General features: G+C 33.7%; 1 protein-coding gene across 2 annotated transcripts; it reads right to left on the bottom strand.

Annotated features, from left to right (window-relative positions):
- Positions 1–1,097: 1,097 nt before the first annotated feature.
- LOC103502176 (protein SCAR2) lies at positions 1,098–9,782 on the bottom strand. 2 transcript variants are annotated; one of them, XM_008466025.3, is made up of 9 exons: positions 9,416–9,782; positions 8,323–8,486; positions 7,310–7,433; positions 7,097–7,211; positions 6,151–6,215; positions 2,192–6,041; positions 2,015–2,101; positions 1,804–1,908; positions 1,098–1,726 (listed from the first exon to the last, which is right to left on the bottom strand). In XM_008466025.3, exons 1-9 carry the CDS (start codon positions 9,568–9,570, stop codon positions 1,667–1,669), a joined length of 4,725 nt encoding a protein of 1,574 aa, XP_008464247.2. In that variant the 5' UTR covers positions 9,571–9,782; the 3' UTR covers positions 1,098–1,666. The 2 variants fall into 2 exon arrangements, with proteins under 2 accessions (XP_008464247.2, XP_008464248.2); XM_008466026.3 differs by having other exon boundaries at positions 6,151–6,212.
- Between the last annotated feature and the right edge of the window lie 2,639 nt (positions 9,783–12,421).

Raw genomic sequence — 12,421 nt, 5'->3', positions numbered from 1 at the left:
TTCTTGTACTTTAAAATTCATAACGGTTTAGTATCTAGTGTAGAAATTAATTTAAAGGTTTCATGAAATTTCTTATAAATAAATTGATAAACTATCTAAAGACTAGATGATTTCAAAAAATATAGTCTACATCATAAAATAATAAAATTTAATGATTATTTTAATGTTAGAGAACTAAATTGTTACAAATTTGAAAGTATAAGAATCAAATTGTTACGCAATAAAGTATAGGGGCTAAATTGATATAAAATTGAAAGTTTATAAACTAAACCGTTACAAACTAGTTCAAGAACTAAATTATTACTTTTAGAAAAGTTTAGAGACAAAAAAATGTTCTTATTCCATTTCTGAGGTCAGTTTTCTTTGTCATCTATGCAAGAAAAACAAATCTAATTTCATATAATTTATGTCCCCGAATAATATTGGTTGTACAAAATTTTCTCAATATGGTTATCAGACAAAATATAAATAATATGACACAGAATTTAAAACTTGATTGTAATGGTGATTGTTCAACCAATCTTAACATATACCATCTAACCATGGATTTAGAGATTCAAAATTCCCAAAGTTGGAGATCTGAAAAAGACAACTAATAATTTAAATACATTAAAATGAAAGAAGATTTTCTTCTAAACTCTCAAGTTCTCCTGTAAAGCAGTTCTTTTAGTGGAAAAAAAAATCAAACGCAATTAAAATTTGAAGGTTATATAAGTTTAATTTAAATACCTTGAGCTTGCATCAGTTTATCTAAATGTGTTTATTAAAACAGAATTGAAACAATTATTAATTTTGAGTTATTTAATTTTATAAAATTATTAGTTTTAAGATTTTACAAAAAAGAAAAAAAAATCAATCTGAAATGAAATGTGATTTCTTATAAATCGGTTGAGTTATTCATTTCAACGTGTACTTTTGGTCAACATATGAAACCCTTCCTTTACATGAATCACTTACAATTAAAAACAACACTTGATGATTATCTAAAATCTCACGCAAAGGACAAGTGTACCAAAATACCAAATTGATGTTTTCTTTCAAAAAAAATTCCATAACCAATCAAGGGGAGGGGGTGATGATTATGTGACAATACATCATAAAAGATAAAGCTAAGTCTGTATATAACATAAATACATATTGGTATAAAGTGTCACATTACCAAAGAATTTCACTATACTAAGAAAGGGGGCCATTATAATATACGAGGCCGGAACAGAAGTAAAAAGGTGATGATGACACAAAGACGCTACAATTACAAAAATTACATCAAAAGTATGTCTACATACCAAAATTTAATCCCATTCCAATACCATTTACATTTGCCAAGATTTTACCAAATACTCAGAAAAACACTGACTCTGATCGGTGGTCCACCTCTTGTTGAGTAATACTCTACCTCGTATCGTATGTTGTATACCGTTTGTTTGCCCAGGTGGTACTGTTTTGTTGATGAACCAGAGCTAGGGACCAAAAGATCAAACCAAAATAGAGAGAACAGAGAGGGGTGCGGGAGGACATGTGACGTATGATTTACATATATGAAGAAGCTTAGACAAGAAGAGTGCGCTAAACTACTCCAATTACCATGCAAGGGAGAAGAGCAAGAAACCTCAGCCCAGTTTCATGGCAAAGAAATGATGGAGTATTTATGGAAGGAGCTGAAAGTTTATTCAGAGTCACTCCAACTATCACTGTTGTCATCTTCATCATCGCTTCCAGCAAATGCCTGTTTTCAACAGTTTCCAAATAAGTTTCAATTCCAAGAGAAAGAGGCAGTCAGAGTCGGGGGAGCTAGAGAGATACCTGTCGAATTGCATTTGCTTTCTCCAAGATAGCAGCGACCCTCAAATTGGTTTTCGGACCCTGAATGCTGGGTCTTGTTACCACTGCGGGCTTCAAGCTAAAGGACTGAATAGTACAATCAGAATATTCTGTTAGCTAAGCACTACGGAATTCATTTAAATGTATTAGCAATATAAAAGCTCAATATGGTAAGGGCAGAGTTCGCTTCAACCTTGGTTCGAATCTGCGCTAGAAGTGAATCTCTTTCATCTACCTTGGGTCCCATTTCAGGCAGTATCCGATCAGAAACTTTTCTCAACTGCAAATTGGTTGAGTAAGTTAATTCCAAGTATTGTTTAAACTCACCACCAAATAATTTCTCAAAATACGTAAAGAAATATTTTAGAACCTTGCTTTTATCGTGAGCAGCAACAGCATCTATGAGAGGGCTTCGTGGACGAAGTAGCTTACTACTGGTAGGTGGATTTCCATTTGGCATCTCGACCCCAGAGGTTGACGGCATAAGAGCTGTGTTAGAAGATGAAGCTAGTTCCTCCTCTGTATTTGGTAAGTCATCCCGAGACTGTTCATTCTTCATCAACGATGGAGGCACCATCATAGCATGGGAAGTTCTCTGTCCCCCTTCAAAATCTTGTGGCTTTAAGACTGTTTCTGATGCTGAGTAACTAAACGGTTGGAATGACTGCAAATATGAAGATTCGTTATCATTTTTACAATTTGCATCATCATTAGTCGGTCCTAGTGAAGGTAGTTTCGGATCAGAGTGTAGTTCTTGTTCATCAGACTTGAGAGAATCATGCTTCGGGGTTTCCTTGGCCATTGGCGGTAAATTTAAAAATGGGTTATTATATTGTTTCTCCATGATTGCAGAACTATATTGAAAGTTTTCGTTGTTAATCATGGGCGATTGCAGTGAGAATGGAGGAGGCTGCATTGTGTTATGTACCATGTTACCAGATATGTTCGTGAGCTTGTTATCTTGAAAGCAAGTGTAGGGGTTCTCAGGTTGTAAAGGCGGTGCAATTGATGATGGAAATATCAATTTAAGTGGATCGTCATTTCTAGGTGGAGCAGGAAAAGCTTGTTGAATCTTCCCTAACCTCCATTGCATTGGAGGTAGAGGGGGCAATGGTGGCATCTCGTTCAAACTGACTTGAGGTACCTCAGGCAGCAACATGTAACTAGGTAGGACGGGTTGTAATGTATTCATTGCAGGACCTGTCACGTTGTGTTCACCAATCGGATGTTGTTTATATAACTCTGAAAGAGAATGTCCAGCTTCAATGGTTGCTCCATCAGATTTACCTTTGAAACTTTGATCCTGCAGGAATGGGTCTGAAGACTGTACCAGCTCAACTTTCTCTTCATCTAATTGACTAGTAGATCGTTGTCCAATGAGTGCAGAAGTGGAAACATCAAGATCTTCCTGCACAAGCTCCATTTCCTTGTGTTTAGTTTGCAAATCTGGTTTTGGTCTACTGGAAGTCTCAATGGCAGAGGAGAAACATAGAGGGGGAGGGGATATAAATTCGATGCCCTCTTTAAGATCATCCTGATGATAAGAATTGGGCTTTGATTCTAGATTTCTTAATTCCAAATATTTTGGTCCAAAAGAAAGAACATCCACAACTGAATCTTGGTAGCCGGAAATCGATTCATCTTTGGATTCTAAAGGTGCAGAAACTTCCATGTGCTTTACTTTGTCTCCAGAGTAATCTGAAACATCTTTAAATCCATTCTGATTTGGATATGAGTTCTCTAAGCCACTATGGTTTTCTGACAAATCACTCGAGTTCTCTAAGGCAAGATGGTTTTCTGATAAATCACCCCTAACATTCTCTGATGTAGATAAAATATCATTCAAGGGTGTGCCAACAATTCCATTCATATCATTACTAGTTGTGTGATCAGCATCAAAAGCAAGTCCATGTTCTTCACATGCTCCAGTTGGAAGCTTATCTATGCTCATATTCTCTTCATCACCAGACTGAGATAAATTCTTGGGTATAACTTCAGCCCGTTGAACAACAATCTCATCTGCTCGAACCTTGTCTGCCACAACATGACTACAGTTAACAAAATCAACCAACTTTTCTGATCGAACCTTTTCAGTCCAAATGTCACTACAGGCTACAGAATCAACTGCCCCGTCTGCTTGAACCTTTTCAGTCACAATGTCACTAAAGGCTTCAGAATCAGCCACCTTATCTGCTGGAACCTTTTCAGTCACAATGTCACTATAGCTTCCAGAATCAACAACCTCATCTGCTTTAACCTTTCCAGTTGCAAAATTACTATAACTCACAGAAGCCTCATGGTCCAGATCACCTGGTGGAGTGATTTCATCATGGGAGGAAACAGAAGTGCTAGACAAAGTCACACCTTCGTAATTAACTGTTTCAACGAAGCCTCGTGAGTTCAAATGCTCAGGAACAGTATCATTTGGATAACAAAGTTGCTTTTCTTCTGAGGTATCATCAGCATGGGTGAATATGGTTACTTTTCCATCATCATCTGCCCTTGTTATATCTACAACATTTGGATCCCTCACAGAATATGTTACATCAGTTTCTGTCCTACCATCTTCAACTAGAAGAACATCATCTGCTGCATTTTCCACTTGATCCTTCAAATCTTGTGTCTGGGAGAAATCTGCTGCAAGAGGCAAGTCTTCATATTTTGCTCCAGCAACTATGTTGTCATCCTTCAAATCCTGGATCTGCAATAAATCTACTGCAAGAGGTGAGTTTTCACATTTTGCTTCATCTATCACAATTTTATCATCGCCTTTCAGAGCAATGGCATCGTATTTGTAATCTGAAGAATCATTTGTAGAAACACTTGAAGTCTCAGAGGGCAATAAAGAACTAGGAGACGGTTCAATTTCTTGCTTGTCAATAGTTCTATCATCTTGGTATTCTTTTTGCAGCATTGTATCCTCAACTTTTTCTACAGCTTGAATCTCAACAGCTTGCCCCAAGACATTCGGAAGATGTAATGAATTTTCAGATGTGGCATCTACATCCACACCCTTCCTGTCTTTAATACCTTCAGATGGAATTGTGTAGTTACCGCTACTAACAGCCTTGGAGGGAACATCAAGGTAAACATCTTCATCACAACCTAAGTCTGTCTCTGTAATTGATGCTTGCAGACTATTAGCAAAGTCAGTAGATGATTTTTTATACAACTTCGGGTCCCCCAATAAGGATGGAGATGAGCATGATTCTGGGTCTAACTGCGGTTGAGGAGAAATAGAATCCAAAAAACGAGAATCTCCAGATACTTCAGATTTTGACTTTCTTTCCTCATCAACACTAGTATCATCAAGCACTCCATGTTCATCAGCATGGTTTTCATGAGAAAGAGAGGTATAATCAGTATTACATGGCATATTTTCAATATCCACCATGCATGCTTTAGGAATTGAAGGTAATACTTTAGCTGTTTCTTCCGAATCAAATTGAATATTGTCAACCAAACTACTTAGTGTATCAGAGCATGAAAAACTTGATCTCTCTCTCTTGAATGAACTGATACCATTATCTGATCCTGAGGAGTTTACAAAGGATTGTGAATCTGATAGTTGAGCTTGGGTTTCTAGGCATTCACCATTAGCATCAGGCTCACCTCTATGTCTACCAAAATTAACAGTTTTAGATCTAGGTTCATTATCTGTTTCTATTTCTGACTCCATAGTAGCAAGAGCATCCACATAATTGTCTACTTCACTAATTACCTCATCAGAACGATACCCATCAATACTGCTCCCTGTTTTCCCTTCTCCATATTCTAAGTGGTTTTCGACCACCACCATTTGAAGATTGGAAGTTGTCTCAATCTCTTCATCTGCAGTTGATTCAGGCATCTTGAAAATCTCGTCACCAGAAGCATCACCGTTGATTGGTCTTTTTAACTCTTCTTCTTGGGCTAAACAAGAAGAGCATGTACTTCCTCTTCCAGGAGACTTGCTTGCAGGACTCACTGTAGTGATATCAAGTATTCTAAGCCCCAGATCATTGGTATTATCTGCTATTGAATGCAAGGTTGGTGCAGCAACTGATGCTTCATAAACCATCTTATGCTCCGGAGAAGGAGTCTCCAGAAATTTCTCCATGTAGCTTTTGCCATTTTTGGAGTCAATACATCCATTGAATTGCCTTTTCTTCAATTTTACAAGCCGCAAAGGGTCATTAAAACAACTTTCAATGCGCTCCTCCAAGAACAATTGATGTAGTCTGCAGAAATGGTTGAGTTGACGTTACCAATCAAACATCTATAAGTGACCATATGCAGTAGAACAAGTCAAGAAAATTTCCAGAAGAAATAAGGAATTAAACACCCTACTTGGTATGGGATGCTGGTCCAATTTCTGGCGTCCCTCCATTCCTCCAACGTGGTCCTTTCTTCTGCTAAGAGTCAAAGCAGCCATATTTAATATGAACTAAATAGAACATAGTCATGCACAGATAAGTTTCAATTAGTAGTAAGAGTCCGTGTGTATAGCATCCATTAACGTAAGTCCTAGAATTGATAGTTAAAATGGGCCCAAACGAACATGTTTTCTCTAAGAATTTAAGAACCCCATTATTGTAAAGCATAAGTAAACTTGATGAATTTTAAAGTGATCCAACATTTGCAACTCAGCACATGGAAAGGCTCAAACATAAGCCACCCATTATGCAAATTAGTTTTCCAATGCAAGTATTTTATGGATGAATAATAAGTATTCAATTAATGTTATCTTTCGAGAAGCTGAAAGATACAAATTACAAACTAATGACTTGTGCATGATCTGACAGAATTTCCAAGTATCGTACTGACCACACTGGTCCATTGAGTAACAATCATCGGCCAAATACATTAAATAAATAAACTAATTAATTAACTGAAAAAAAAAAAGGAGCCCAAAAGCACATGTAATTTGAGGTCCTTGAAATCTCCCTCTCTTTAGTATTCACACGCAAGCCAAAGTTTCCTAAGAATTTGTCTTACATCCATCCATTTCCAAATCACCCACTCTATTCATAACAAATCCTCACTAACAATGTACCTCACTGATAAATTCCTAAATCCTAATATTACCCTTAATACCTTAACAATATTCCTAAACCCTAAGTACTCAAATGAAATTCCTATCACATTGACCACTTACAAAGAAACGAGCTTCGTAGAAATAAAATAAGAAGAAAGAAGACATCTAAATGAACTAATTAACCAGTCAAATTAGTGAGAAAGTGTATTATTAAGAAATGGATGAGCTGAATTGAATTGACTACAATATTGAATATACCTTCACTTTACGAATTTTCTTCTCCCTTTGAGGCTCAATATTTGATCTCTCCACTTTAAATACTGAAGGGTCAGTGTATCGCTTCAAACATGCCCCCGCACCTGCAACATCAAACCTATTCAAAGGCAGACAGTCAAAGGATTTCCATTTAAATTCTCTACAACATATGCAATAAAAAATATTGCTTTTCCAGTTATCAGATGTGTAGCATACTTGTCTAAAAGGAATAGACGTGGGGGGCCCCTGCATTCTTCATAGGAATCCATGACAAACCGAGGTAAGTCTCCACGAGCAACATGACTTTGCTCCGACTGCAAATTAGGATGCCAGTCAAGTCCTGCAATATAACTCATGATTGTGATTTAATAGCTTTTCCATCAGGTGTTAAACCCTCTAAATACAAACCACATTTCATTTTAGATGAACTTCAATCACTTTCAGACACCCAAAAAGCATAAAACAAATTTGTTGGATGGTCTAATCTAATGTTACTAGCTCTATATCTAAAGAAACAACAGAATCTGAGTCATTCCAATGATGTAGGATCAAAATGATTCGATAAAATAAATAATCACATGCACCACATAAATAATTAAATGCCTAGATACATGCTACCTTCTAGTATGTATATCAAGTACACAGGGTAACTAGATCTTGCAATATCCACTCCAACCTTCCTATCAAACTGTGATTCTTTCACAATTAATATCTCACTTAAAGAAAATGGTCTGAGTTATTTTATGGAACTTGGACAATACATTTACTTTGCTAGTCTTGAGTTTTCAATGGAACTTGGACGATACGTTTAATATACTAGTCATGATCAGGATACATGCAGATGCAGCTCTCAAGAAACAAAAAACAATATGTTAATCTGTATTCAGATCATATGTGCACTTAAAGTACATAAATCAATAACCACGTAGCTAGACGATTTAAATAAATATTTTTTTTTAATTAAATAAATGAATAAACATGATAAAGTGCTACAGTGAGCGTGAACATGAATTTTTTTGTAGCAGTAGTTTGAAATGAGGGGGAAACCTTGAAATTAGAATCTTCTAAGCCCCTACATCACATTCTTTAAAATAATCGAAAAATAAAGTTGAAAATTACAACATTGAACCAGTTCATGATCTCTAATCAATTGTTCAAATCCATCAATATAAACAATGTGGTGACCATGATTGTTGGCAAAAATATAACAATATATACGATAGACTGACCTGTACTAGTGAAGAAAGATGTATGATTTGTCTGGGACAGAAATGCTTTCTCAATTGAAGGAACCTCTGCCTCAAGTTGTTGCACCCGAATCATAAGACTATGGCCTCTTGCAGCTGTTGAAATGACCTCTTCGTGTAAATCATGGAATACCTCAGCAGCAAACCTTTCAACAAATAAAAAGACACGGATGAGGGCATGTTTCTGGAGGCGTGAAATTTCCATTAATATGAAGGTAAAAAGGGGTCTTAGAGCCGATCTTTTCAGTTTTTCACGTACCAATTAAGATAGCTAATGTATTATCAGTTATCTTTCAGACTCTCCAACAGAAATACAAGAATCGTATTTCTAAAAAATATAACATTTGCGTCATTGGAATTGAATCCGAATATTATAGGTGAAATATCATTCATAAAATTAAAATCCTTCCAAATGAGTAACTTTGGGCCAATTGCCAGAACAGGAAAGAAAATTAAAGAAGCTCGGTTGCTGAAGTTAACAAATAGTAACAAAGTTGCAAATAGAAGTGCTCGAAATTTACAAAGGTGAAGATCAGAATACATGTAAATATTTTACCCATAACAAACGGCGAATCCAAGATTACTATAAACTCCTACGAATTGCCAAGTACTTTATCAGCTATTAATCAACTAGCGTTTAGTAACATACAAATCGCAAGTCGTAAACTACCAGTCTTGAGAACGTAATAAGGAAAGAAAAGAATCTGAAAGAACTAAAAGGAATGCGCAGCCACTAGATAAGATGAATCTTCTAATTGAAGCTGATAATTCCAAGAACTATTATGAATCCCTCGCTTCCAGCATTTAACTCGCTCCATTAATTCAAATTAAAGGAAAGGTCAACTAATTATACAATCAACTCTTAAAACTCTGATTCAAAGACAAACTTCTCAATTCAACGCTCATTTCAAATCACTCAACTAACAAACCATCTCTCACACCTCTCAATTCCAAGAAAAAAAGACTCATCCATCACTAAACATCCACAATTAAGAAGAATCAGAACTATCCATAAAAAGAAAAAACAAAACAGCAGTAAAAAAAAAAAAAAAAAAAGATACAAAGAAAATCTCACTCGGCAAGATCACCGAGCTGGCGCAAGACGCCGACAAGGCCGGCCATGGCAACGCCTTCAAGAAGAGCTTCGGGATCATCTTTATCGGCGGCCTTGTAGAGGTCCGGATCCGCTAAGGCGTACTCGTTCCTAATTTGGTAACGAGTAAGGGGCATTTCTTGAGTTTGGTTGAAAGTGAAATTTAGGTAGTGAAATAGGGGGGGGGGCGTAGTCCGATGATGGTGGTTTTTCTTCTACATTTGTCACCGGCGAAATACCGATTTGAGATAGAGAGGGAGAAAGGTGAGTTTAATTGAGAGTGGAAGAAGAAAAGATGTGAAGAGATGAAGTAATATACGGTTGTCTGTCTCTCACCCTCCGTTACAACACACAGTATATTTAATGTCACCTTAACTTCTTATTTCAATTATACTTTATACAAACTTTCTTTTTTTTTTTTTTAATTTACACTTAAATATAATTACTAATTATTACAATAATTTTGTTTTCTTCCTAAGTATCTTCTCTGTCTATATTTATATATATATATATATATATATTACTTTTGTCTATTTGTCCAATATGTACATCATTTGTTTTCAAAATATTTATAAATGATTGATTTTTGGTGTATAAATTAAATTTTGGTTTCTAAAAAAATTAATTTTAGTTAATGATAATGAGTTTTGTCTTTCTTTATTTAAGAAAAGATAAAATCAAAAAAAAAATAATGGTGATTTTCCTCTCTATACCTAAGGAATGTGATTTAAATTTATGTTAGGTGTGATAAAATTTATATCCTACTCTTTCAAGTTTTCTATTAGTAGATATAGTCCATCATACACATAAATTTTCATAAATATAACAAACTATTAAAATATTTAAGATTCGGGTAATAAAGTCTTAGCTTTTTTTTTTTTTTGTCCTTTCATTTTCTATTCTTTCGTTATCATTTTTTTCCTTTTGTCTTTCTTCCTTTTTTTTATTCATCGTCTTTCTTCTTTCCTTTTTTTTATGTCTAGATTAGGTAAACAAATTTAAAACATCGTGTATAAAAAATTTTAAAAAAAAATTGTTTAAATTGAATAGCCAAATCTAAACTATTGTGTACCAAATATTGCGGATTTCCTTAAAAAAGAAATATCAAATGGAAATGGATAGACTATTTGTTCTATTATATATAAAACTAAAAATTCAAGATGGATGGAGTTGAAATTGAAATTTTAATGATGTATATATGCTTCTTAAAGTTTATGGACCCATTGAACACGTAATTAGTACCTAAAGAAATACTTATGAAAATTCCTTATCAATTAGATTTAATAATATAATCTAAAATAAAATAATAATAAATATTTTCTTTTGATAAAAAAATAAAAATTACTTTCAATTGAGTACTAATTTATAATGTTATTTTGGAAATACATTTTAAAGTTGGAATCGTTCAATCTATTTTTTAAATATATATATTAAATATAACTATTGAAAAGTCAAATATAGAGGATTCTTCTTCTTCTTCTTCTTCTTCTTCTAAAGATGACACTTTATCATTCTCTCTTTTATTTCACAAAAGTTGGTACTTTTGAATATGACAATTTTTGTTTTCAACTCAATGGTAGAATAAATGTCCAAACATTTTATTTGTCATATTATAAAATACTTAATATATATGTCAAACAATTGTCCAGGTATTTCATTTGTCATGTTATAAAAACACTTATTGGGAACTTTTGTGTGTGTTTTTTAGTCATTAAAATAAAATATAAACTCAAAATTTTACTACAACACTCTACCTTTTCACTACCCTACTAATGAGGGCTTCAAATGACAAAATGTTACTCTTAAACTTGGAAAAAAAAAGGGTAAAATTTTATATATTTTAGCGAAAGAAATTATATCAATCAACTTTCTAAAAACGTTTAATTCTTATGGTTGTTTATTAAACCAATAATTTGTTTGTACAAATCATTTTCATTTTAGAACTTTTAGTTTTAGGTGTTTAAATTAAAAATTGATGTGGTTAGCTTAATGAATGTGATGTTTAAGTGTTACGCTAAGTATATTAATTAAAAGATTATATGATATGACATACTACTATTTTTAAATGGCTATAGTATTAGAGTGAGGCTTAATTTCTTTCCCTTTTTTTTTCTTCTTTTTTCATTTTTGTTGATCAACAGTCAACATATTATGTGGAGTTTGATGGACTCAAACTTCTAATTTATCCATATCTACCTAGATTGATTATATTATATTCAAATTGATTAGTAATAAGATGAGATTAGAGAATTGAAAAGGAAAATCATGACGCATTGTTCACTACAAGAGTTTTTGGCAATTCGATATTTTTTATTCCAACACATCATTTTACGTGCACAAAATCGTGTTTATTCCGACGAAATTCTAATTTGTCGACAAAGTTTTAGAATTCTATACATATTTATGCCGACACAAAATTTATACATATGGCTATGCAAATAACGTTGCCTAAGTTTTAAAAATGAAAACTCGATAAATTTTTATATATATTTATGCCGACTCAAGATTTGTACACTTGGCGATGCAAAAATTGTCGGCATATATTTTAAAAACATAACGCCCATACTTTTTCTTACATATTTATGTCGATGCAAAAATATTTTGTCATGAATTAAAAAAAAATCCATACATCTTTTTACGTACTCATGCCGACGCATAATTTATACATTTGGCGACATAAGGAACGTCGACATAAGTTTTAAAAACAAAAAATTCATGCATCTTTTTATATATATTTATGTCAACACAAAATTTATACATATAGCGACGAAAAAACGTCAACATAAATTTTAAAAACAAAAGATCCATACATTTTTTACATATTTATGCTGACACAAAATTAATATATGGCGATGAAAAAAATTCAGCATAGGTTTTTAATTAATATTGTCAATATGCAACTAATGAAATTAGAAGCATTAAACTAACACGAGCTCAACTCAGCTTAACTGACATCTATATGTATCCGATGATAAAAAATCTTGGTTT

The sequence above is a fragment of the Cucumis melo genome, chromosome 8 (assembly GCF_025177605.1).
Source record: "Cucumis melo cultivar AY chromosome 8, USDA_Cmelo_AY_1.0, whole genome shotgun sequence".
In the NCBI taxonomy this organism is placed as follows: domain Eukaryota; kingdom Viridiplantae; phylum Streptophyta; class Magnoliopsida; order Cucurbitales; family Cucurbitaceae; genus Cucumis; species Cucumis melo.
This window is presented reverse-complemented; position numbering and strand designations above follow the sequence as displayed.